Source organism: Halichoerus grypus, chromosome X, assembly GCF_964656455.1.
Source record: "Halichoerus grypus chromosome X, mHalGry1.hap1.1, whole genome shotgun sequence".
Taxonomy (NCBI): Eukaryota; Metazoa; Chordata; class Mammalia; order Carnivora; family Phocidae; genus Halichoerus; species Halichoerus grypus.
In genome coordinates this window covers 117,746,612-117,774,393 of record NC_135727.1, presented here as the reverse complement: position 1 = coordinate 117,774,393, position 27,782 = coordinate 117,746,612, and the positions used below count along the sequence as shown (strand labels likewise).

Below are 27,782 nucleotides of genomic sequence, written 5' to 3'. Positions count from 1 at the left end.
TTCTCCGGGGCAACCTTCTGAGGGAGGCAGACCAGTCAGGGTTGGAGAGGGCACTCGTGACATTCGAGGTCTTCAGAGTGGAAGTGGTTGGATACACATCCAGAAGCCTCTGCAGCTGCTGGAGGGCAGGGGGCCAAGGCGAGGCAGGCAGTTCCCAGAGATCCAGGCACGCAAGGGTTGCGGGGGAAGCCCCCCTCCATGGTTCCAGCCTCCTGCGTGCCTGACGTGGGGAAATCTCCAGACGACATCCAGTGGCCGCTGGCCAAATGCACGCCTGCCTTCTGCTCGGCCAAAGGCCTGTCCTGAGCAGCCACCAGAGGCAAACTGCTTCTGCTTACCTTCCACCTTCTCCCTCGCGGGGGCCTCTAACCCCCACCGCTGGCGAGGGGGCCTGGGAAATGCCGCCTCCAGGCTGCACGGGGGAGAACTTAGGCTGGGGGCGGGGCGGGGCGTGTCAACCCCATGCAGCGCTTCGGAACACGTCACGTGTGTCAGTCCATACATTCAACGTAAAGGAGCTTCGTTTCTCTCATCTTCTCTGAATGTAAAAAGAGCGTGTAGTATGTTCTTCCCCCCCACTGGACTGACTTCTTTCTGTGCCTCATGGAGCATATAGACCCCCACCCCCTGACGTCGATGAACTTGAGCAGCGCAGGCCAGCCAAAGGCAGGTGCCACAGTGAGGCCAAAGGTGGAGTGGGGCTTCCTGAGGCCACAGCCTGCCCGCCTGCCCCCTCGCCCCTGAGGGATCAGTTCCCCAACGCTTTGGTTCTTCAGCTGAAGAGCGGGACACAGAATTACTGCAGTAGTAGGACACTTAGCGCTCCCAGTCGCTAGGAACTGGCTCACGTGCTCTATCATGAGCTGCCCGAGGCTCTCCTTTCCATGAACGTTGGGTCACCGCAGTTATGGTCTAGGCAGCTGGAGGGCGGGAGGTAGGTCGCTTATTCCTTAAAGCTCGTCTCCTGGGTTGCGAGCGCCCCTGGAGCCAGAGCAGGGGGTCCCACATGTCCAGAGTTACCTCGAGTATAGCAAGGAGAGTGGGGAAGCTGGAGCGGAGGACGTGCTCACCGTGGAGAGTTGCTTTCAAGGTGCAGTTCCATCCACCTTCAGGAGAAAATTGGGGAAATGTCGGGAGGTAAAGGAAGGAACCCTGTCTGCCATGCATTGTGAACGTGGGCCCCGGGCGGCACATCCTCCATGCCCGAGAGCCCTCCCTCGTTCCCTGGATCCACGTCAGAGGACTGAGAGATACGAGCGCGTCCCAGCATCTCACCCAGAGATGCTGTACAAACAGCCCCAGAATTCCAACCGTACTTCATTCACTCAGCCAACGGTGAATGCAACCCCTTCGTACTTGGAAAGCGCTGCTTTCCTCGCCACGACATTGTTCCTAGTCACGAGGGTTAGCTTTTCATTTCTAGTCCTATTACAGAAGGGCCTGGCTTTTTCATGCTTACCGAGGGGGCCTGGGTTTGAAAGTCTGGGAAGTCCTACTCTGGAACGCATACTCTGAAGACGTTGCAATGACCAGAAATCATGCAGAGACGAAAGCAAATGCTCCACGCGCCCGGAGGGCTGCGAGGTCAGCTTGCAGAATTGCGCCAGCTGGTGTTGGAAGGAGGGACTGAGAGGCAAAACCAGAGGAAAGATCATTTTAAAAGCCCGGAGAGTTCACAAGAGCCTAACGTGGCATGCTCTCTCTGGACTACAAGCTGACAAACCAGACGGGAAAGAGCAAGTGGTTCTGAATCCCCCAAGTCCCAGACAAGCACAGTGACAGCCCCGTTCCAGCCACTAGAGCAGCAGCCTTGGAGCCTCGGCGAGGACCCTGTCATCTCCGAATGAACTAGCAGACACGCTGCTGCAGTGGGAGGAGCTTCGGGGTTCAAAGGCATGGAGCAGAAGCTCCCGGCGTAGGGGAGAGGGGCAAGGGGTCAGATACTGAAGGCGATGCGACCCCAAGCCCGAGCCTCCGAGGCTTTTCCGCCCCGTAAGCCGCGAGAGCTGAAGGCGGAAAGGCGGTGTGGCTCCTGGCCCTCCGCCCGGGGCCCACGTTCACAATGCATGGCAGACAGGGTTCCTTCCTTTACCTCCCGACATTTCCCCCAATTTTCTCCTGAAGGTGGATGGAACTGCACCTTGAAAGCAACTCTCCACGGTGAGCACGTCCTCAGCTCGAGCTTCCCCACTCTCCTTGCTATACTCGAGGTAACTCTGGACATGTGGGACCCCCTGCTCTGGCTCCAGGGGCGCTCGCAACCCAGGAGACGAGCTTTAAGGAATAAGCGACCTACCTCCCCCCCTCCAGCTGCCTAGACCATACCCCGGGGGTAAAAGGGCAGCCAGAACTGTGAGGCAGACGTAGGAACTCGGGGACGGGGACGAGATATGTGGGGGGCCCTGGTCTTTTCCAGCGCGCTCGCATCACCAATACCATTGCGAGCAACAGGTTTTGAGCACAAAGCTCACCGACGGAACTTCGTACTGCTCCCCTGGGGTCTCGTTTAGGCCCTACAAGAGATCGGCCCTTTGCTGCTAGCGATCTGCTTATCTGTAGAATGAGGGCAAGTGTTAATACCCAACTCTCTGGACGCAGAAAACCACAAACTTAGTAGAGCGTTTCTTTATCGACTCTAATAAATTCGTACATTAATGTCATGCGGTGAAAGCAAATAAAATCAAATCTGAGGCTTTGACATTATTGTGGTTTTAAAACTTTATTATATTTTAAAATCTGAAAACTGTAAAACATAGTATTCATACAAACACCTGAGGACTGTTCAACTGGGCACAGCATCTTCACACAAACAATTTGAAATAAGACCAGGTTTAAATTAGAATTTTGTCTTCTAACACAAAAGGAATAACATAGATAAGACCACCCTTTAAATAGTTGCATTCTTATATAAGGTACATTTGGTTTTCTGAGAAAGAAAATGTACATTCATGCCCCTGGTGTATATTTTATTGGCATTTACAACAAATGGCTAAGACTTTTAGCACAGATTCTCATAGCTTATAAACATTACACCAAACTTATACAATGTAATTACAACATATAGCACCATTTCCCCTTAAAAGTTCTAACTTTAAAAATAAAGCCCAAAATGATAAGTCAGAATTAATGCATCTTCCAAAATTTAGCAGAATAAATGGCTCAGAGCTAAGCAAATTAACTAGAAACATTGCATAGGACAGAGAGCTTCCCTGTATGAAAACCAACCTACGGATTGTTTCTTATCCCCTGAAGACAAAGCTGAGAGGTAATAGTAATAGCAACTGATGCACATATTTTTTACAGAATAAAAACCTCTAACTATATAAATAGTTCACCATTACCTCTGTGGCAGTACAAAGTGCCATATTAAATTCAAAAAGAACAGATTTACTTGTTTGTATACCTACAGGTATAGAATAATATATAAATACGGTATAGTATCCATATGAGGAATAAACACAGACAATAAAATATCTATCTTTAAAAAATTGGGGCACAGGTGTCTTCATATAGAGATGTGAGAAATGAATGCCCAGTTAAATGTCTACACTTAGCGAAAATATGTAATGTTTTAAAATAACAGGTATATTATTGAAAAATATTTAATCAGACTCCATCCAAACCACCCTTGTAGTATAATATCTCCTGCATAAAACAACCATTCTATTTATCCTATAATTGTTCAAAAGTTATCAAAAACTGAATAAGAACACTTTATGAAAGTTTATAAGCTTGCTTTTTTTCTTTAAATATGAACAAATACAACATACAGAGAAATAATAACAAAAGGAAAATAACTTATATGGCTTTCCCTTTCTAGAGACTGGCAGGACAGGAACAGAACTTGTAGTAACAGACATAAAATATCTGGAGAAAGAGATAGTATCTACAGCTGCATCTTTAAATTCTCTTCTAAGGAAAACTCGTCACAGATTTCATTAGAGAACTTGTCAGTCCCTGATACTTCCCCCTTTGGGATTTAGCTGTTTTGGTTCTATATATAAACATTAACTTAGTGGATCACTACAACAAAAACTAATGATATATTGTATGATGACTAGCATAATAAAATTAAATTAAAAAAAAAAACATTAACTGAAATCAAAGGTGTTTCTCTGTTTCCAGCATGAAAATACATTGTAAATTGTACAAAGTGATAAACTGTAAACTGTAAAACAATAAAAAGACATAAAGAACTCCCAATTTGAATATGCTAATACTAACACGTAAATGGTTTTTTAAAGAAGTAGATTGGACTATCATGTTGTTCTGCAATTCTGGATATAACCTATTTTTAGAGGAACTGTCTACCAAACAAAAGCTGCTAGGGGAATTAAAATATTTTTAAATTAAAAGTTATCAGGCTAACAGAGAATGCTGTCCAATCTAAACTTACACACTTTTTTTCAATTGTATTTTCCTTCTTTTAGTTTTTCAATGTAGTAACATAACTTTAATGCCGGCCCCAGCTTCAGCCCCATGTACTTCATCATCACATCACTTTTGAGTAGTAGCAGGGCCTTCCCATCAATTTCCTACAGAGAGAAAGAAATTACAATTAATAATGCATTCATATTTTGTCAAGTTATATATAAGAACATGTAAAATAGAGAGCAGTTGTACATTCTCGATATATATTCTCTGAATATGCATTTATTTCCTGAAAACTATTAAAAATATAATTTATACAGCAAGACATCATTTGATAATTTCTAAATTCACTTCAAATTTTAAGAAAAAGGAAATTTAACCCAGTATCTTTCAAAATTGGCCTAAGCACCAAACTATCTCCTTTTAAATACTGTGTGTTGAATAAAATACTACGTATCTATGACAAAGGTTAGAAAGCTATGAACTGTAGAACTGAATTTCAGACGGTCGTTAACTTTCTTAGCAAGGCTGGGAGTATGAGGATGTCAGCACCAATGCAAACCGTACATGTGCTCTACAGTGTTGTCTTCATGTTGGAAGCTCATCAGTTCGTTGTCTGAAGCTAAACTAACTAAATGCTAAAACTAATCACCGATTTTCTTAGAATACTAAAAAGGACAGAAGATATTTGGTCACTGATTTGTTACAAAAGACTATAAACATTACTTAATAGACACAAGGCATCCTCCTAAAATTTTTTATTTCCTTAATTAACCAATTTATGTCGGAGAAGCATATTATTTGGTATTCATGAGCTCCTATTTAAAATAAAACTGTACTTAATCTTACACAGTTGCTGGATTCATTGGGCAGGACACCCTGTCACAGCTTGTGGTTACCCCCTCCTACTCACGGTCCTGGGGCCGAGCAGGGAGCAGGTGGGGAGGAGGATCCTTGTGGGAGAAGACATCTGAGAGTGGCCATGCTGAATCATCTTCTCTTGAGAACTTGAAGACTTGTAGTATTTTAGGTACTCGGGTACCCATTTAAAGCACAGATCCAGCCTCTACCATTTAAGAATCTAACTTTGGGCCAAGTAACCTTTCTCACATATGGAAAAATCAGTTGATAGGGTTCCCCCACCATCCACACTAATCAGCATCCATCCAACTGAAGGGCCTGCACAGAGGTCATTGAAAGGCATTACGGCAGGAAAACCGGATCAAAAGATACATTACATGTTGCCTGAAGAGGTCGGCGAGGGGGCCTGATATCTGAGGATCTTTATGTTTCATAAACTGTATCACTTCATCCACAGACCAGGTTGAAGGGTCCTTAGAGAAGCCTTGTTTCAGGACACTGGGGTCAGGTACAGCTATATAACTTGGAGCTTCAATGGGGGGAAAAAAGACAAATCATACTTGACCTGATCATTATCCTGAAAGAAGAGATGTTAGGTAGGGAGAAATGGTCCCATTCCTGGAACCTTCTATTAAGCACCCCAGCAAGGACCCAGGACTCCAAGTGTAGAATCCAGTGAAAGCCTAGATTAGGATGACCTGAGGATGGCTACCCAAGAGCACCCCATCTGACCTCCCCCAAACAACAAAAGCAGCTTCAGAATTTACCTTAAAGCCTCAAAAATCATAAAACAGACTGATCAATCTGAGGCCTTGTGGGCCACAGGCAAAGACAGCAAAAGATCTGGTGTTTGGGGTAAATGAGGTTAATCTAAGCTAACCTATTATTCTTGAATTTCTCTCAATCTGTCTCCTCTTGGTCTGTCTAGATTAGGTTTCTTTTACTAGCTAAATAGAATGGAGAGTCTCCAGATTTAGTTTTATAGTTGCTTAAATTTATTCACTTTAATCAAGGAATCTCAATAACCCCATTATGTTTGAGAACCAAATGAGTTTTACCGAATCTCTCCCATGTATTCAATATGGATAATTTTAGCATCACTTTACTCTTCAAATGCCTGTCTCTTAAGGCTTAAATGGTTATCTGAATTTTGAAGAAAACAGGATTATTTTCTGCTTGGCTAGGTCAGAAGTAACTTTAACATTATACTGAATACCTCTCTCAAGTTTAATTGCATAGTAACAGATACTCTGGTTGAATGTTTATAGGTCAAAAAAAAGAAATAATTGAGAAACAGAATTAAGCACTCATACCTCAAAAAGTTTTAGCTGTGCTGTTCACCAAGTTGTGCTGTAATTTCTTTGTGTCCAGACAAGTATTCATTTTATTCAACCAGAGCACTTGACTCTCTAAAGATAGTGTGTGATAACAGAAGTGAGTTTTGTAATTTGCCGGGAAGATCTGTTTCTTTAAACAAGGACCGTCAACACAAATTTGGTCTTTTTTGGTGTGATTTAACCAAAGATATACGTTTTCTTTCCTATCATTTGGGCTCCAGCCATTTTAGGGGCATTTTGAGTATTTACCCAGGTAAAGGGCAAAGAAAAACAGAAGATAAAAGAACTCAGAACGTAAGTTTTTTTGTGTGTAGCTCAAAAGTGTACTTATTTTCTCCTTCAATATGACAACTTTGATGTGAAACAAAAACTCTTTACTAAAACATATCCTCCCTTTCACTTGTCAGAGATAAAAATGTTGGTCATATCTACCAAGAAATGCTACTGCACTATTTCAACCCAAATGAAAATGATGATGGTATAGACCATGCCATGCCTAAGGCATTCTAACAATTTAGGCAGAAAAGTCTTCTCCTTTAGTTCTAAGAAAGACTTAAGATGAAAAAACTACTGGCAAAGCTAATCAAGCTAATCATACCTCTAAATAACTTTTTTGTGGGATTTCTGGTTTATGTCATCAGAATCCGGTATTGTTATATCTTAAATAACATGCAACCAGTTTTATAGATTACTACAGAAAAACTATATGCAAAGATATAATTGATGGTATAAAACTATAATTTTATATTAAAAATAAAACAACTATAAGATCATCTATGTTTAATTCATTATGGAGAAATCATTCAATTGGGCCCATACCTTCAAAACAATCAGAGAAGTTGTAAACATTAGTGTTATTCAAATAATTACATGAAATAAACTAATTATGTGAAAAATAATCAAAGTCCAGTCGTGCTTTTCTCCTGAATGGCTCTGTCTTACACTAGAGTATCAGTGTTTCCGAAATAAATAAAAGTGATTTGATTTTATCCACAACAGTGTTATTGGATTTCTTTCCTATAACAAAAATGAACAATTTATTTCATTCAAATAATGGGGCAGGGCAGGAGGTTGTGAGAGCATCACCAGCAATCAGGGGTGGACTCAGCTTTAAGTAACAGTTCCAAGACCTTCAAGAAAACAATAGTAATGACACCTCTAGACAGTTTCCCAGGGAAATGCTTACCTATTCTCTGGAGACGGAAGCAGCCCAGCAGTTAAGCGTACAGCCTGGAGTCAAGAGTGCCTGGATTCAAGGACTGACCCAGCCACTTTCTAGCTGGGGACCTTAGTCAAGTGACTTCTCAGATTTCTCACATGAAAATGTTTACCAGCACGTACGTCTTAAGGAATTGCTGTAAAGGCTATGTAAAATATTACATGCCTGGCACACGTCAGATAGTGATGAAGATGATGCTGATTTCTATTATTACTAAGTAAATCACCAGTAAGTAATGTTATTACTATTAGTCTTTCCACTCCTGGGAAGACCAAAAGCTAGACTTCTCAAGCTCAAATACAGGCTACTTTGGCATAGTAGTATTAGTCATACATTTGAAAGTGAGGAATTCAGTATCAGGGGTAACCTTTTATAGCCTTTTGCTGAGAAGGCCTGTCTTCAAAGCTCTTATTTTGTGAAAATACCTAAAAATTCTGGGTATACTAACCCTTGATGGGATAAGCATCTACCATCAGACTCCTTGCAAATGTCATTCTGAAAGCAGAGACGATCTACATGAGGTGGGAGATGGGGGGATGATATTAAACATGTCATAGCATGTATACAGCGCAGTTGCCCATAGAAAACATCCATTAAGAAAAGCAATCAAGTTGGATGGTTCCTACTGCCTTCAATACTCACCTTGCCTAGATGCCTACCAGGAGAAAAAGGACAAAACACATTCCCACCCTTACCCCACCTCGGCCCGCCCCTACCCCCACCCCCTTCATCCTTAAAAGGGTAGAGGGTAACTATCTTTGCACATGGAAAACTATTCTGGCTCTTTCCAAATGGCAAAAGGACGCTGCCCTGTTTACACGTTATGTATTCCTGGTGGGTCTGAGGGAGTAACTGAAGATATGGAGAATGGGGAAACAGCTACAACAACAGAATACCAGAGCCCAGATCTGGGAGCCACACGCAGGCTGGAGTCAGGAAAGGTCTCAAAAGAGACAAGGAAGAGAGTACATCAGAAAGGAGAGGAAGTGCATCTTTCCCGGCCTCAGAGTCACATGAGGTTTCTGAGTCCAGACAGGATCCAGTGAAGTGATAAATTACAATGGAACCGTTAATAAGAAGTACTGATCTAAGAGGTCTATGAGAGACATGGCTGGGACCCAGATCCCCAGGGATACTTCTATGCCGCCATGAGGATCGGAGCATCTGTAGTGGCTTGACCCTGACAGTAACATAAACAGGGAGGACTCAAACTCCTCAATCTTGGCACTTTCTCCAATATGATACACTCTCAAGGGATGTTGTTGGGCAAAGAAACCTTAAGGAGAAAGAAACACGTTGGTTGAGAATCACTGTTTTTAAATATACCTTCACTTTTCTTCTGCATTTGGAATTTAACTTCATGGTGACTGCTCTTGGTAGATCTGGTCCCCACTAGTGCTGAACTTGAGGTGCCTGGCACACTTGCAGAAAAATTCCTGGAGACTGCAGTATGAGTGCTTACAGGATTTCTGCTGGTAGCACTTAAAGAACTTGCTGGATTTAGTGGTGGGTTTTTGGAATCTTCAGGAAGCTTTTCCTCTTTGGGCATGCCATTTCCCTCAGAAGACAATAGTTCTTCTACAAGAAAAAAAGACAAAGGCAATTATCTTCAGTAGACTTATAGCTTAAACACTACTAAAAGGTCAAAACATCTCCTAATCTTCAACAGTTCACTTAAGCCATGCTATACTGAACCATAAACCTCTAACATAAAGTGCGTGGCCACCCCCCTCCTTGGCATTTATAGTAATGGACACTGTCTTAAAATCCAAATTGATTCCACTATGTCACCTGTATTTCTCGTGGCAACTGTCCCTTCCCAGTCTTGCTACCAAGCCTGCGAACACCTCACTGAAGCACTCATTTTTAGGAATGCAGTTCTTCACAACCATTATAATAGGATCACACAGTTGGCTTCTAACACTTGCTTACTACTTGGACACTTAAAACTTTCAGTGGAGAAAGGCCCTAGGCACTAGGTTTTTCTATTCACTTTTTATCAGCTTTCAGTAATACAAAGCTGAATGGAAAATGTGACTGTAATTATTTTACTTTTATGTAAGGAGAAATGACAACTGTGTACCTCTGAAGGGAATGAGACTCTTGACAAAGCTGCCAAAGTAGGAGCCTCAATGCTCACCTGATCTGGGCAAATACACACCCCCACCCAAGAGCATATAGTTAAGTGGTAGTAGAGTGAGTTTTCTTCCCATGCCAGGAACTTGTAAATACTCTTTACCTTTAGGGGCATGCATCTTTGTTTTGGGGAGCTTAGGTGACACAGGAGCAACATAAGGTATAGGTTCCTGAGAAGACCGTTTGGGGCTTTTCTTTTCTGTTATGTCTTCTTTCACTGTTTAAAAAAAAAGGTGTCTGTTACAACTAACATTCCTCAAGCATTTTCAGATCATCAGCATATAACATTTTTGTTTCTAAAACATTTGCCTACTGTGACTTCATCAGCAATTTATCAATTACTTGGTTATTTATGAATAATATGTGTTGATTTCATCCCATTAAATATTTCAGTGACATCATATTCAAGAGCTAAAAGAATTATATCCAGGCATCATTTATTCTAGGATCATCAGATATCTCTAAGTATCTCAGGAAGCAGTGAGGCAATCAATTATAATGTGTCTAAAAAGGCCTAGGAAAACTGTTCTCATGAACAAAAAAAGTTAAGAATTCAGAGAAGGAGAAGACAGTGTATAGTGGACATCTCATTTTATAGGCAACAGTCCTGGCCCAGAGCTACCCTTCCTATAACTCTACAGCTTATTATTAAACCAAATGCATTTTTACCTAAAGGACCACTCTTTAAGGCATGATCCTGAAAGTAACGACATCTCAAATTATTAATTAAACTCTAAATATCAATCAGTATCTTGATTTAACCTCCAACTAAAAGGAAAAATTAAGTATAATAGAAATCTAAATAGTCTGATAATAGAACTTGCATGAGAAGACTGCAGTGAGAATGTACCAAAGTCAAACTTCACCTGGTTACTGATCACTAAAGAGTCTACGAGAGCTCTTACCACTTGATTTTATTTTTATTCATGGACTACAAAAACCAATAGGCAAAACATACTTCTGTGAACGGCAAATATTTCTATAATTAGGACATTTAAATTCCTATAAAGAAAAAAATTGGCTTTTTTCATACTCATTTAATGATATGGAAAATTCAAATACTAATGTATAGTTTTCTACAGATGTATGTTACCTCAGAATCTTAGCAAGATCAGAAAATCTTTTCTTTTACTTGTAATATTCTAATGCTTTCTTATAAAAAGTTAATGAAGCTAGTGTATGGTCTACTATCTGGGGCTGATAAAACATAAAAATGACTCTTGACTTCTGCTCCTGGGTATTGTAGTAAGCTCAGGCACGATAAACTTTTCCTGCAGAGATAACTAGAAAAAGCCAGATAATTTACAAAATATTTTAAAAGTCATCATAGAGAGGCACTGCCGGGATGACTGATTAAAAGACCTGCAAAATCCACTTCTTCATAAAAATAACGAGGAGATTGGCAAAATTAATTTTTCAAAAACTCTGGGCATTACATAAAGGCTTACAACAACCCAAAAAGCATTTGTTCAAGAAAAAAGTGGCTGAACCTCAGAAAGAACAGCAAATTCTGTGGCATTTTAGCTTCCCTACCATCATCCCCTTCACTGTTTTTGCAGCAGCTTTGCAAACCAACAGGTTCATAAGTACTGTAGCTGTGAAAGCCAGCAAATCCTAGCAGCCACTGGAGGGAACACAATGGGTTTGGAGCTCTCAAAAGGCCCTATCCCCAGAGAACCGGCACAATCTGACCAACCTTGAAACTCAATGGAAAGCTCTGATCTCAGGCCTTGTTTTATTGGACCTAAATCAGAGCCTGCTCTGTGTGAACAGTCCTATCTCTAAGGCATTGTTCAAACAATCAAACAAGCAAACAAATCAAACAAATCCACCGTAGTGATTGTTTAACACTATAGCTGCCTGAGGCAGCATCATCATTTGGGGCTGATAGGAAACTGACCAAAAAGCTTTAAAAACAAACCTGGAGAATAAAATGCCCATTAGCAGACTTTGAAAACCATAGAGATACTCCTGGGAATCTAGAAGGCCATATGCATGTGCAAGGCAGTATCCATGCCCAGGAAAGACCTAAGACCTTAATCTTTCATTTCTTGCTGACCTTGAAGCTCTGCACAAAGCAGACTTGTAAACTGCCTCCTGGAATGTTCAAGGTAAATTCCAACACATACATGAACTCTGTGGCAAAGGATGGAGGCATTTATGGAAATCCCTGTCCAATCATTTGTTGAACACTAAGCTAAATGAGCAGACTTCAGTGGCCACATATAATAAATGAGCCCAGGAAGTCATTAGGTTAGTCCAGGTAAGTTACTATACAAAAGGACCAGCAACAAAAAACCCTAGGGAAGAGGGGAAAATCTGATTTTCAGAGTTACTGCTTTACACTCTTTTAAAATGTCCAGTTTTCAATTAAAAATTAGGAGACATGCAAGAAACATAAAAGTATGGCCTATACAAAGGGGGGGGAAAACAGTCAATAGAAACTGCCTCTGAGGAAGCCCAGATACTGGAGTTAGTAAACAAGGACTTTAAATCAGCAATTTTATTTATGTTCAAAGAACTAAAAAATAATAATCATGTCTAAGGAACTAAAGGAAAGTATGAGAACAAAGTCTCACCAAATAGAGACTATCAATAAAATGATAAAAAATTACAAATCGAAATTAGGACTTGAAAAGTAGTATAAATGAAATGAAAAATTCACTAGAAGGGCTCAACAGCAGATTTGAACTAGCAGAAGAAAGAATCAGCAAATTTAAAGAAAGGTCAATTGAGATTTTAAAGTCTAAGGAACAGAAAGAAAAAAGAATGAGGAAAAATGAACAGACTCCAGAGACCTGTGGGATACCATCAACGACACCAAAATACACATAATGGAAGAGCTCCAGAAGAAGAAGTGACAGAGAGAAAGGGACAGAAAGAATATTTGAAAAAGTAATGGCTAAATGTTTCCCAAATTTGATAAAAAGCATTAATCTGAATATCCAAAAAACTCAACTATCTCCAACTAGGTAGGATAAATTCAAAGATAGCCACACCTAGAAAAAACACAGTCAAACTATCAAAAGCAAAAGACAAAGAGAATCTTGAAATTACCAAGCGAAAAGCAAATCATCATACAAGGGATCCTCAATAAGATTAACAACTGACTTCTCATCAGAAACTATAGAGGGCTAGTAGGAAGTGGGATGATATATTCAAATTGCTAAAACAGTCAACTAAGAATTCTACATCCAACAAAACTAAACTTTAAAAAATAAAGGAGAAATAAGAAATTCTTCACAAATGAAAAGTGAGGGGCACCTGGAGGGCTCAACTGGATGAGCATTTGACTCTCGGTTTTGGCTCCCATCATGACCTCAGGGTTGTGGGGTCAGGCTCTGCCCTGCGGGGAGTCTGCTTGAGATTCTCTCTCTCCCTCTCCTTCTGCCCCTCCCCCTGCTCTCTCTCTCCCTAAAATAATCTTTTTTTAAAGAAGTGAGAAAATTTGGGGTGCCTGGGTGGCTCAGTCGGTTGACCATCTGCCTTCGGCTCAGGTCGTGATCCTGGGGCCCTGGCACTAAGCCCCAAGTAGGGCTCTCTGCTCCGCGGGGAGCCTGCTTCTCCCTCTCCCTCTGCCTGCCGCTCCCCTGCTTGTGCTTGCTCTCTCTCTGTCAAATAAATAAAATCTTTAAAAAAAAAAAATTTTTTTTTAAAAAGGGAAAAAATTCCTCACTTGAACAGCTTACCTACAAGAAATGAAATTACATTCAATAGTAACTCAAATCCACATAAAAAATTAAAGAGTACTGCGGTGCCTGGGTGGCTCAGTTGTTAAGCATCTGCCTTCAGCTCAGGTCATGATCCCAGGGTCCTGATTTTGAAGCCAGTGTTGGGCTCCCTGCTCAGCAGGGGAGTCTGCTTCTCCCTCTCCCTCCCTCTGCCCCTGCTCATGTGCTCTCTCTCTCACTCGCTCTTTCTCTCAAATAAATAAAATCCTTAAAAAAATTAGAGTACCAGTTAAAATATCTATGGTTAAATATTTATTATGAGAGAGAGTGTGCATGCAGGGGAGGGAGGGGTAGAGGGAGAGGGAGAAAGAAACCCAAGCAGACTCATGCTGACTGTGGAGTGTGGAACCCGACGAAGGGCTCAATCTCACAACCCTGACATCAGACCTGAGCGGAAACCAAAGTTGGATGCTTTACTGACTGCGCCACCCAGGCACCCCAAATATATTTGTCTTTATAACTCTTTTCTTCTTCTTCTTCCCTTAAAAAAACAAGTAGGGGCGCCGGGCTGGCTCAGTCAGTAGAGCATGTGACTCTTGATCTCGGGGTCATGAGTTCAAGACCCATGTTGGGAAGAAAGCTTACTTAAAATACAAAAAAATGATAATAATAAAAAAATGAAAAAAATTACAAAATTGTATTTTGGGGCTTATAATGTATAAAATATAATTTGGCAATAAAAGAACAAAGAAGGGGGCAGGAAATAGAGCTGTAGTAGAGCAAGGTTTTTGCATAATATTAAAATTAAGTTGGTATTAATCCAAACGAGATTGTTTTAAATTAAGATATTAATTGTAATCCCCACGGCAGGCAACTACTATGAAAATAACCCCTGGACAGAAAAAAAAAAAAAAAACAACTCAAAAACTTTAGTAGAAGGAACAACAAAGGAATTAAGATAGTATACAAGAAAACATCTATTTAAAACTAGGATTCATATACAAATAAAAAAATAAAAACAGAAAAAAAGAGAAAACATCTATTTAAAACAAAAGAGGAAAGTTATCAAAGAAAAGAAGAAAAGACAAAAAGAAACAATAAGACCTAGAAAACAAATAACAAAATGGTAGATGTAAATCCAACCTTATGAATGAATGAATAAATAAATAAATTCTTATTAGTAATTATATTAACTGTCCATGAGATAAACACTCCAGTAAAAAAAATTAGCAGAATGGATTAAAAAAAAAAAAAACCATGTTCCAATTACATAATTAACACAAAAGATACACTTTAAATTCAAATATACAAATAAGTTCAAAGGGAAAGGTGAGAAAAAATATACCATACAAACAGTACTTAAAACTGGACTGCTTATAGTAACATCAGACAAAACGGACTAAGAAAATCCTAAGAAATTCACACAAACAAAAACCCCAATGGTAAGTAACAAATTCAGCAAGATCACAGAATAAAGATTAGTAATACAAAAATCAATTGCATTTCTACACACTTGCAATGAACAACTCAAAATTTAAGAAAATAATTCTATTTACAATAGTGTTAAGAACAATAAAATGTTTAGGGATGAATTTATCAAAAGAAGTGCCAGATGTGCTTTCTGAAAACTACAAAATATTATTGAAATAAATTAAGGAAGACCTAAATACATTGACATCCCATATTCATGAACTAGAAGACTCAATATTAATTTTTAAGAGATTTTATTAATTAATTAATTAATTAATTTGAGGTGGGGGAGGGAGAGAGAACATGCAAGCAGGGGAGAAGCAGAGGGAGAGGGACAAGCAGACTCCACATTGAGCATGGAGCTGGATGCGAGGCTCAATCCCAAGACCCTGAGATCATGACCTGAGCTGAAATCAAGAGCCACCCAGATTCAATATTATTAGATGGCAATAATCCCCGAATTGATCTACAGATTGAACACAATCTCTACTAAAATTCCAGCAGAAAATGACAAGCTGAACTTAAAAATCATATGGAAACCCAGAATTGCCAAAACAATCTTGAAAAAGGAGAACAAAGTTGGAAAACTCATACTTCCTAATTTCAAAAGTTACTACAAAAAGCTACAGTAATCAAGATAGTGTGGTACTGGGGTGCCTGGGTGGCTCAGTTGGCTAAGTGTCTGCCTTTGGCTCAGGTCATGATCCCAGGGTCCCATTCTCCCTGCTTGTGCTCTCTCTCTCTGTCAAATAAATAAATAAAATCTTAAAAAAAGAAAAAAAAGGATAGTGTGGTAGTGCCATGAGGATTGACATACAGATCAATGAAATACAAAGTCCAGAAATAAATCCATATATTTACAGCCAACTGATTTTTCACAAGGGTGCCAAGACAAGTCAATAGGGAAAGAGTAGTCTTTTCAACAAATGGTGCTGGGACAATTAGATATCCACATGTGAAAGAATGAAACTGGACCCTTATCTCACTGTATATAGAAAAATTCAAAATAGACCAATAACCTAAAATATAACAGCTAAAACTATAAAATTCTTAGGAGTAAACATAGGAGTAAATCTTTGTGAAACTGTATTAAGGAATATTTTCTTAGGTATGACACCAAAAGTACAAGAAACAAAAGAAAAAATAGGTAAATTGGACTTCACTGCAATTAAAAACTTTTGTGCTTCAAAGGACACCATCAAGAAAGTGAAAAGACAACCTACAGAATGGAAGAAAATATACGCAAAGGATATTTCTGATACGGAACTTGTATCCAGAATATACAAAGAACTCTTTATATATTAACAAATATAAATATAATATAATATATGAGGAACAAATATGTTTCATTTCTATGTAATAAAAAGACGAAGAACCCAATTAAAAATAGACAAAGGATTTAGATAGACATTTCTCCAAAGAACATCTACAAATAGCCAATAAGCACATGAAAAGATGCTTAACAACCTCAGCCATTAGGGAAATGCACATCAAACCACAGGATACTTTCAGGTTTTGATTCTCAAGTTCATTATGAATATAAGAAATTACTTGCCCACTTTGAATGAACAAAAACAACTATATATTATACATGTCTAATTAGTTCATGGTGGCTAAAATGTTTACTTTGAGGAGAACATGAGGAAAAACTAAATTACACAAGATTCTCACGTTAATTATAAAATATAAAATAGAAGCACAGTACACAATTTTACATTTTCTCTCACCTGATTTATTTTTATCATGCTCTGCAGGATTAAGAGTAGTACCTCTGTAAGAGCTAAAAGGCTGGCTACTCAGAAGGTTATCACACTGCAAGCTGTGGCACAGGGTCTCAAGAAAGCGAAGAGCAAATGATGCACTATTCACTGGAGGGAGCTGGATAGAGTGAGTTTCCCCATCAAAGGAAGCTATGGGGGGGAAAAGAGATGTCAGAGTTAGCTCATAGAAAGATAAAACTACAACATCAAAAAAAGCCATCAATTTAGGAAATGTATTATAAATCTAAGTCGTGGTTTTTGTAATTTATAAAGGAATATTCTTAAATTATAAAGGCCCCTCTCAAACACAACAGCCTACATTGGTAAAGGCATTCTCATTTACAAAGTATTCCCAAGGCAAACAACAACAAGGGCAGCAGCAGCAACCCAGCGATCTCTACCACTTCCTGCTACTCCAAGCATTCTGTGGGTATGAACATAGTAACTGATCAATCATGAAAGCCAGTTGGATCTTATCTCATTAGCAGTTCTTGAGTCACATTTTCATTTAGAGCTTCCTATAGATCAGTCTGTTTTCTAAAAACATTAAAATATATTATCAACCAAGGTATTTTGTCTATAGTGAGCTTAATACAGCATGTAAAAAAACCTTTTACCTCAATTTACAGTATGACTCTGACCATTGTCTATTTTGAACGTAAAGTTAAACTTTCCCACAGTTAAAAATCTATAAATAGGTATTATTATAAATATTCTATTATATCAATGTAAGTATGTCAATATTATAAGTAGTTAATAGACTATAAATATTATAAAATAATCTTTATATTATAAAATCCTTGCCTTTTTAAAATAAAATCAAATTTGTAAGAAGAGCTGAATAAAGGGTTAGTTGAGCATACCAGTTATCACTTCTCCTCCACGATGATCTGGCTTAAGAAATCCAAAAACAGTCTTACTTTGAATGGCACAATCCACACAGGCCTGCACGGTCCTCCGGAGCACCACATTCACGGGGCCCGGGCCAAAGTGGTCAGGCAGCTGCTGGATTTTCTTCTGATCCAGGTGAGGGCCACAGTTTCCATGTTTGTTTACATAGACACAGACTAGAGGAAACGTGTATATAAATACAACAATCAGATTGGTTAAAAGCAACATAAACATTACATAATTAATTACTATATCCCACTAGCCACACTTTACTCAGAGACCCAAATACAGTTAATATCAACAATCATTTCTGCTACCTAAAAATATGTATGCAAATATATTTTCACATTTGTATAAAGACCTTAAATCTAGAAATAATCCAAATGCCTAGTCAACTTTCTAGAATTTTGCCTAGAATAACTATAATAAAAACTATCCAACTTTTAGTAGCATCACAAAACAATTCTTCACACATTCCCACATCATGTAAAATGGTATAAAGATAAATATTTTCACCTTTTAACTGTACACACAGTATAAGAATTTTCTTTCAAAACTGATCATGTGAATACACTTCTTGGACTGAATTTATTTTAAATCACCAACATTGCACCTTCATTGTATTTTCTAAAGTAACCAAGTAATTTAAGATACATGCCACACAGTAAGTTCTAATGACCTAATTTTTTTTCATTAACTTAAGGAAAATAAAAATGTTCTTTATATACATGCCAAGGTTCACTGAAGAAAATTAAAAAATAACGCTTTCCTTAGTATAATAAAAGCATATGACTTAGAAGCAAATCATCTATAATCACACAAATGTCGTGTTTCCATAATATTTCTTCAGAGAATCAATAAATATAAATCAACATACAATATAACAATATGAGAGTACATTATTACCAAGCATAAAATATACTGTCCCCCTAAATCAAGAAGCACGTTATTTTTATCCATTACCTAATTTATATTGCCAAATTTTACATATACATGGTCTATATTCAGTACAATAAAAACCCATTAATCTCACTTTCACTATGTTGAAATACGTAATTCAACCTTGTGGCAATAGCCAAAGGAAGGATGGACTCTGTCACAGAAATGAAACAGCTATTAAAAACTTAACCGGGGGGTGCCTGGGTGGCATAGTCAGTTGGGCGTCCGACTCCTGGTTTCGGCTCAGGTTGTGATCTTGGGATCGTGAGTTGGGCTCCGCACTAAGCGCAGAGTCTGCTTGAGAATCTCTCTCCCTCTCCCTCTGCCCCTCCTGCTCATGCTCTCTCTCTCTCTCTCTCTCTCTAAAATAAGTAATAAATCTTTTTAAAAAAATAAAAATCCATGGTGCTGATGGGATGGACAAAGTCCTACTGAACACAAGTGAAGCTAAACAAAGATTTCAATGTTTTATCTCCTTTGCGTTATACTTATTTAGCTAGTCTCTCCTGCCAACAGACTAAAAATCAGAAATAATAAACTGACAAAATGAGGTATGTTACAACAATCCTTTAAGTGATTTCTATTTCAAAAAAAATAATTTATTTTTAATCAGGAAAGGGAAATTGGGAAGAAAAGTCTAAGGAACAGAAGAGTATAAGAAAGACAAAACTAGGAGAAAAAGCAATGGTACATGCTTTAAAAAAATAGGAAGGCAACAAGAAAACATAGAAGAGATGACAAATAAAAGGGGGATTTGTTCAGTCTAGGTTTGTGTCATTTCACTCTTCACATAACAGAGAGTAATTTAAAGTCATCATGCCCCTTGACAGGAAAGGATCTTTCAAGATTTTAAAAGACATTTTAAAAAGATTTGAAGTAGCTTTAAAAGTACATACAAGACAAAAAGACATTGTGAAATAAGATAAAGGGAAAACAAAAATAGATTTGACAATGGTGTAAATTTTGTAAATCTTACTAAGCTGGATAAAATACTTTAAGAGTAGTGAATTTTCAAGTGACTTGTATATTTAAACAGTTTTTCCATAACATCAAAATGAACAACCAGAATTTCAAAATACTTTAATATGAAAAATGCTAAGAAAAAACCAAAAACGTGTCTTATCATCTTTTTTCCTCTTATTTTATTGCTCAAATTTCAAAGACACTAAAATAACACAGAGTAAAAGATTAGTAATTTTATACCCTAATACCCTATACTATACTATACCCTAATACCCTATACTAATTTACCTGTTGACATCACTATTTTAGATGTGCCAGGAACAGCATCCTTATCATATGAAACACGACGGTCTCTGACCAGCGATTTTATAGAAGCTGAAGATGTAGAACACAAAACAGGAAAATATTTTTCCTGTAAAAAAAAAAAAAAAAGCACAAGTATATATTACATATTTTTAAAAATTCTTAGATAAGGAGGTCAGAAAATTATCAGTCAGTGGTCACAAATGATCAGCTGTCAGAAGTCCTTGGGGTTGGAAGCCCCTGTGTGTGTCACAAATTACAGTACTTTCCAAACTGCGCTCCTCAGAGGGGTCCATGAGCTGGTCAGGTGGGAGAAAAAGAGACCAAGAGTATGGGATTCCCAGCATTACCCCTCCTCCAACTGGTCACACCTTAGCCGAATGGCTCACTCTGTAAAACTTGTTTTTATTTTCTGAGGTTCCCTGCATGGCAAGTTTTTTTCACACTGCTGAAGTAAAGTCTGCAAATCCAATCCAGCAACACATCAAATGGGGGTGGGGAACCTCAACAAGGCAGAGGATGGACTTTGCCTTTACAAAGCAGTCACTCATCTGGCTTTTACTACATCTGGCCTGCATTTCTCCATATTATATACAATTTTGACAAAATTACATGTGCTTTGCTAAAGCCCATATAAAATTATGCCTACTGTATATAAGAACCAAATGTCTTCCAGGCATTGTTAAGTATCACTAGTGTTTTATTATTTTATATCAACTCTTGGGGTTTTCTTGGAGCTACCTTCAAACACAGCTCTCCAAAGTCAGAGAAGGGGGTCTTGTACCTAGAAAAGGTAATTAACACAGAGGATATTTTAAAAGCAGGGACAAAGGAGGATAAAATAGGATAACATTCATTGTTGTATTTCCTTATCTGTTTAAATTAATGACTGTCACTTGGGTTCACTGTATTCTAGTAAATCATGTTATTTTTTAAGTACTGAATTATAATTATTATGTTGATATATTCTCATTCTTTCAGTATTTTAAAAATCGGAAATCTGAATCCTTTGACTTAAAACATACCAAGATAGTATGCTTGTATTAACACTGTAAATTGAATAAAGGTACATTTATTTGAAAAATGTGCTTCTATACCTCTACAATCCTTAAAGGGGGGGCATATGTGGACAGTTGACAAAGAGTCTACTGTAAGAATAATTCGTACTCTAGTTCAAAGACTTCCTAAATAATTAAACTATGGGGGCACCTGGGTGGCTCAGTCGGGTAAGCGTTTACCTTTGGCTCAGGTCATGATCCCGGGGTCCTGGAATCAAGCCCTGTGTCAGGCTCCCTGCTTCTCCCTCTCCCTCTGCTCTTCCCCCCTCCATGCCCCTCTGCTCCTGCTCACTCTCTCTCTCATATAAATAAAATCTTAAAAAAAAAAATTAAACTATGGTGTGACAGTACTGAAAAAGGGATATAGGTAATTGCATGAGAATCTTCATCTTTTCATGATGAAATAATAAAGCTAATAAGATGGTGAATTAAAATTCTTCCTTTGAGGGGCGCCTGGGTGGCTCGGTCGTTGAGCGTCTGCCTTCGGCTCAAGTCATGATCCCAGGGTCCTGGGATCGAGCCCCGCATCAGGCTCCCTGCTCGGCGGGAAGCCTGCTTCTCCCTCTCCCACTCCCCCTGCTTGTGTTCCCTCTCTCGCTGTGTCTCTCTCTGTCAAATAAATAAATAAAATCTTTAAAAAAAAAAAAATTCTTCCTTTGAAACAAAAAATAGTTTATTATCCAAAAAAATTATAGAACCTGTCCCTTGCCCCACCCTACCACCTTATAAACAATATTTTCAAAAACACCTTTTTAAAATTGTCAAATTAGCACTGGAATTATTTGAAAATAAAGGAGTGAAGAGAAACTTTATGGAGTTATATCTTCATCATTATGCCAACTAATCACAAAGACTTTTTTCAGCAGCTGGAAAATACACATTAAAAATATGCATCAGGGGCACCTGGGTGGCAGAGTCAGTTGAGTCTCTGACTCTTGGCTTCAGCTCAGGTTGTGAGCTCAGGGTCATGAGATCAAGCCCCAAGTCCCGCTCCATGCTCAGCGCAGAGTCTGCTTGGGACTCTGTCCTTCTCCCTCTGCCCCTCCCCACTGTGCTCTCTCTCCCTCTCAAAGAAATAAACCTTAAAAAAAAAAAAATGCATCAATGACATCCTTGATACATTCTAGTTTTCAAAATGCATTTAAAATAAAGCATTATTTCCTCTTAAATATCACAACTTTCCTTAATTTTATGCAATTTATTTTGAATTTGAAAATTTTAATCTAATGATTTATATTAGAATAACCTGCTTATTTGATTTTTTCAATGTTTATGATTTTATATTTGAAATATATTCACTGTTATTGACTTTTAATTTTTATTTAAAAATTTTGAATGCTTTTTGAAATAAAAATACCAACATTAATTTAAGCATTTTAAAATCAGGGGCGCCTGGGTGGCTCAGTCAGTGAGCGTCTGCCTTCGGCTCGGGTCATGATCCCGGGGTCCTGGGATCGAGCCCCGCATCAGGCTCCCCGTTTGGCGGGGAGCCTGCTTCTCCTTCTCCCTCTGCCGCACCCTCTGCCACTTCCCCTGCTTGTGCTTTCTTGCTCTCTCTCTCAAATATTTGAGAGAGAGAGACACAGCGAGAGAGGGAACACAAGCAGGGGGGAGTGGGAGAGGGAGAAGCAGGCTCCCCGCCGAGCAGGGAGCCCGGTGCGGGGCTTGATCCCAGGACCCCGGGACCATGACCTGAGCAGAAGGCAGACGTTCAACGACTGAGCCACCCAGGCACCCCAATAAATAAGATCTTTTAAAAGAAAAAATAAATAAATAAAATAAAATAAAATCAAAATGGCATTGTCATTTTGCTCCATACTGTAAACATTAGTTGAAACAAAACAGAAATGTTATATACATTAATATCAGATGGCTGAACTCAGAAATGTTTATTACTGCTAAAATTTAATTTAGTTCTAATAAGATCTAAGAAGATTCTATGTGTTTATGTTAAGAATAAATCTCTTGTGGGGTCCCTGGGTGGTACAGTCGGTTAAGCATCTGACTCTTGGTTTCAGCTCAGGTCATGATCTCAGGGTTGGGCTCCAAGCTCAGTGAGGAGTCTGCTGAAGTTTCCTCTCTCCCTCTCCCTCCGCCCCTCCCCCTGCTTGCTCAGTTTCTCTCTCTCTTTCTCTGCCTCTAAAATAAATAAATAAATCTCAAAATATATATCTTGTAAAAAAAAAAAGAAAGAAAGAAAAAATACATCTCTTGTAGAACAGATATATTTGGGTCTTTTTAAAATCCATTTTTATAATCTCTGTCTTTTAATTGGAAAATTTAGTCCACCAACTTTTAAAGTAATTACTAATATGTTTGGGTCTGGGTATACCCTTTATTATTTCTTTTCTATTTGTCTCCTCTGTGTTTTATTCCTCTATTCCTCCTTTCCTTTTTTTTTTTTGTTTTCAATTACTTGTTGAATATTCTTTAGAATTCCATTTTAGTTTTCCTACTGGCTTTTTAGCTATACTTCTCTGCATTTGTGTTTTTACAATATGCCCTGGGGATTACACTGTATAACCCACATAGTTAATATTGTACTACTTAACATAAAATGTTGAAATCTTGCAATGACAGAAATCCATATCCCCTACTCAAAGCCTTTATACTCTGTTATAATGTATTACATCATGTTATGTATTGATGTTATGTAATGATGTATTATATCATGCCATATATATTACATTACCACACAAGCCCATATTATAATTCTTGCTTTAGTCACATTATTATAAAGAAATTAAGAAGAAAAAAAGCAAAAAACAAATCATTCACATTTACCCAGAGATAAACTTCCTTCAGCATTTCTTACAGTGCTTATCTGCCAGTGTGGAATTAATTCTCTAAGTATGCTTTTATCTGAAAAAGTCCTTAGTTCACCCTCACCCTTGAAGAGTATTTTTGCCAGATATAGAATTTTGTGTAACACGCCTACCTCCTGTGCGTACTGCCCCCAACCACAGTGTGTCTGCTTCCATTCAAGCTCCAGTATCTTCAAGTAGTTGTTTTTTCTATTATTTCCAGGTTTTAAAGTTGTTTTCTTTGGGGGAGTCAGTTAGGTAGCCTAGCATCGTTGAATTTATCACTTTGATTCCCCTTTCCACCCGCTTTATTGAGGTATAATTTATGTACAGTAAAACTCACTTCACATTCATTTCTAAAATGTACTGACTTTTAAATAAATTGGCCTGAACATAAATATACCCAAACAGTATGTCCAATGTGGTTTTGAAAAAGTTGAACACTATTCAAAGTTTTAAGTTTACCCAAGAAAAGAAATACCAATCTTGATAGCTAGCTATGTGGACTTTAAAAAGCTTTATATATGCTCTTTGTACGGTACATTCCTAAAGGGCCTCATCATACTCTTAGTAAATCCTAAACTCCATGTTATAAATAAGGCACTGCAGAGACCTCTAATACAAATTAGGAGGAGATTAACTAACCTTTTTTGGGGCTTTCTTCCTTGGTGTAGTATTTTTAACAGCACTTCCCTTCTTAGGGGCTGAAGTCTGTGCAGGTGGTTTAGTGCGACCTGATTTCCTGATCTGCTGTGTTGGTAATATTACAGCAGTTTTCTGTGGAGACTGCATTGAACGTTGGGTTGCTTTGGAAAGAGAAGACTGTGTTTTTGCTATATTCTTTGTAACAGGCACTGAGGAAAAAAAAAAACACAACACAAAAATAAAACTAAAGTAAATGACACTGGTGTTCTCTTCTTAGGACTCTAAAGAAATTTAACTCAACCGTTAAAAATATTCCAAAGGTTATTCATTAAAAACCACTTAAAATAAAAGTACCATTTAAAATGAAGTTTCAGAGGGCACCTGAGTGGTTCAGTCAGTTAAGTGTCTGACTCTTGATTTCAGCTCAGATCATGATCTGAGGGGTCATGAGATCAAGCCCCACATTGAGCTCCATGCTCAGCAAGAGTCTGCTTGAGATTCTCTCTCCCTCTGCCCCTCCCCCCACTCACACATGTGTGCCCTCTCCCTCTCCCACTAAATAAATAAAATCTAAATACATACATACATACATACATACATACATAAAATGAAGTTTTAGGTATTTAAGATTTCAGATTATCAGCAAGTAGTCGAATTCTCCAGAAAAAAATAAAGAGGCTTTTATAAGACAAACCAGTAACTTCAAACTTAGCATAGTGAAAATTTCTAGCAATTTACTTTTTGTCTGCTTCTCCTATTTTTAGTTCTTAGCACAGAAAAGAGTTTTCCCTTCAGAAAATACCATGCCAAAATATCTAATCATGCCATATGCAGGAATCACTTTACCCATCAATAGAGAAAAACACAGCAAAACAGCTATCAACTCCTAGTTCATCTTTCAGAGGCCAGAGGAATTCCCTGCACTTGATTTTTAATGGCTCAAGCACATTACGTTCCTATATGTATGTCTAGTAATAAAGCTTCATATACTACAATACAGACTCTACATTAACATTGTCATGGAAGGACCATTATCACACCTAAGTAAGCCCTATCCAGACAGTTTGAGCATGTCAAATGAAGTTACCTGCCAGGTTACTTTTGTCTATGTTCACAGTCAAGTAAAAAGAGATGTTTTTAGTATTAATCTCTTAATAATTTTATTACAAAAACATGAATTTGACATAGTAAGAAGTACTAATTTCAAAAATTCTTTACAGGAAGAGCTGTGTAAGTAAAACATTTATACATTTATGCAAAACTCAACTGCTTTTATTTTGAGGGCTTCATTTTACAACTTGAAACTAATCTATCACTTTGCTCCTCCCATACTCCAGGACTATGTATAAATCTGACCTTCGACGGAGAATACCACATCTTCCCTGTAGCCTTTTTATCTACCTTCTGTCACTTGCCAAACCAAGAGGAGGGAACAGCCTTCTCTCAGCTGCCAGGGCAAAGGGAAGACCACTTAACTGCCACCATCACTTCCCCTGCTTATTTACAGTAATTCATGTACTTACCCCAGTCTCCTTACCTCTTTACCATCATCTACCTCATACTCGACACTCAACTTCTGCTTTCTTCAGTAACTCCAGTGACCTAATTCACACTATTTCTTCTTACACAGTCTCCCTGTCATCATCTTCAGTAATTTAAACATCATAATCTGATGCTTCATCATCCTGACCTCATCACCAAGAGTTCAGCCCCTCCCTAAAATGGTTATACTTAGCTATTTCTGGAATTCTTCAATCTCCAAGACAACCACTGTGCCACCTTTCTTTACCTCCAATTTTCTTACCTGTCATCTTTGCTTCATACAAACTGACCATGCTTTTTATGCTCATTATGAGCTCTAGCCACAAACCCTCTCCATTTTCATTCAATCTATTAACTTTCTTCTGGCTTTGCTTTACTCCTTATCAACCTCCTATCCACTTCTACCAATACCCCTCTAACTAGTATCCCTTACTTTATCACCCCTTGATCTTTGATCATGTCTAGCATGTTGGCTCCCATCTTTGAGGCACACTATCATTTGCTTTCTTGGTCTTGAGCTACAGAACAAGGGTCAGCAATCTTTTTCTATAAGAGCCAGAGAGTAAGTATTTCAGGCTTTGAAGCCCGCATATAGTCTCCAACACACATTCTTCTTTGTTTGCTTGGTTTTCTTAAATCGTTTATGAATATAAAAACCATTCTTACCTCACAGGCTACATGGGCTGGATGTGGCTGGCCCTTGGATTGTAGTTTGCAACTCTTGCTTTGGAACATTAGAATATTATTGATTGCTATAAAATCCACACTAACCTCAATCGGGGTGTCACTGCTGCAACTCACTAATTTCCAAGTATGTTCCACAGCGGAATGTTTTTCCCTGTTGAAAGTTTCCATCTCCTTCTCACTCTATTCCATTCAGCAAACGATTATGGGAAGATTAAAGGGTATCTTTGGGAGTGACCATAACCATACCATTTCTCCATCTTAAAATGCTGTTAGTTTCATTCATTTTCATCTCTTGCTCTTGCATCAAATGAAAAGTTTTGTCTCTATTCTTCTAAGTCCAATCAATCCCCTTTACTTATGTCCTAATAACTATCTTCTTTGGTTCCTCTGGGACATTATGGTTTCAATGTCCTCCTCTCTCTTCATGGTATTTAGTCACTTGATTCCCAACTCCTTGCTCTCTCTTACAACCCTCATAAACCCTTTATTTTGAAGTTAGCTCTCCTAGTTTCTGGTATACTTTCAAGCCCTTGCATGAATCTCCTTCTATTCACTACCAAAATACCAAGAAGAATCACCTATACTTGATACTTCAATTTCCTTATTATTCTGTGTTTCCTTAGCCCCCTGTAATAAGCTTTTCTTCTTCCAAATATATTTTAAAGAAATTATTTCCCAGGTCAGTAATGACACTTTCCTAGTTACTAAATCCAAATAAATCGTCACTGTCTTGACTAATCTATTCATCTCCACACTTCTGGTCTCCACCTCTGAATACATGGCATGAAGAAAAGGAAACAGATTGGGCTTTAGACCTGAGTTTAAATTCTTGCGCCAGGTTGGTTTAAGACAGAACCTAGGAGAATAGAAGGTCCTCAAAAAATACTTACTGAATGAACAAAAACTATTTTCAACCTGCAAGCCAATGTTATTCCTCTAAAACCAGTATATTCTATATATAATATGTAATTAAGTTATAACGAATAGAACAGTAACTTTGTGGAACATGGCAAATGTAATGAAATCATTATTTGATTTAAGAATTTTGGCGTTTTAAAATTTAAAATTTGGCATTTGAAATTAATAAACCGTGGGACACAAACACTTGAGCTACAGCTTCAAATA

General features: G+C 38.3%; 1 protein-coding gene across 4 annotated transcripts in view; it reads right to left on the bottom strand.

Annotated features, from left to right (window-relative positions):
• Nucleotides 1-2,700: 2,700 nt before the first annotated feature.
• The window catches only part of LOC118535206 (sex comb on midleg-like protein 2), a 94,869-nt gene continuing 69,787 nt past the window's right edge, over nt 2,701-27,782 (bottom strand). For 2 of the 4 annotated variants that reach the window (XM_078065348.1, XM_078065349.1), the window contains exons 8-15: nt 24,429-24,637; nt 19,907-20,030; nt 17,689-17,892; nt 16,793-16,975; nt 10,028-10,141; nt 9,115-9,366; nt 5,610-5,761; nt 2,701-4,535 (exon numbers count right to left, since the gene is read on the bottom strand). In XM_078065348.1, the coding sequence (XP_077921474.1) occupies nt 4,407-4,535; nt 5,610-5,761; nt 9,115-9,366; nt 10,028-10,141; nt 16,793-16,975; nt 17,689-17,892; nt 19,907-20,030; nt 24,429-24,637 (1,367 nt within the window). In that variant the 3' untranslated portion in view covers nt 2,701-4,406. The remainder of the gene's footprint in view (nt 4,536-5,609; nt 5,762-9,114; nt 9,367-10,027; nt 10,142-16,792; nt 16,976-17,688; nt 17,893-19,906; nt 20,031-24,428; nt 24,638-27,782) is intronic. The other 2 variants (XM_078065350.1, XM_078065351.1) reach the window with 2 other exon arrangements.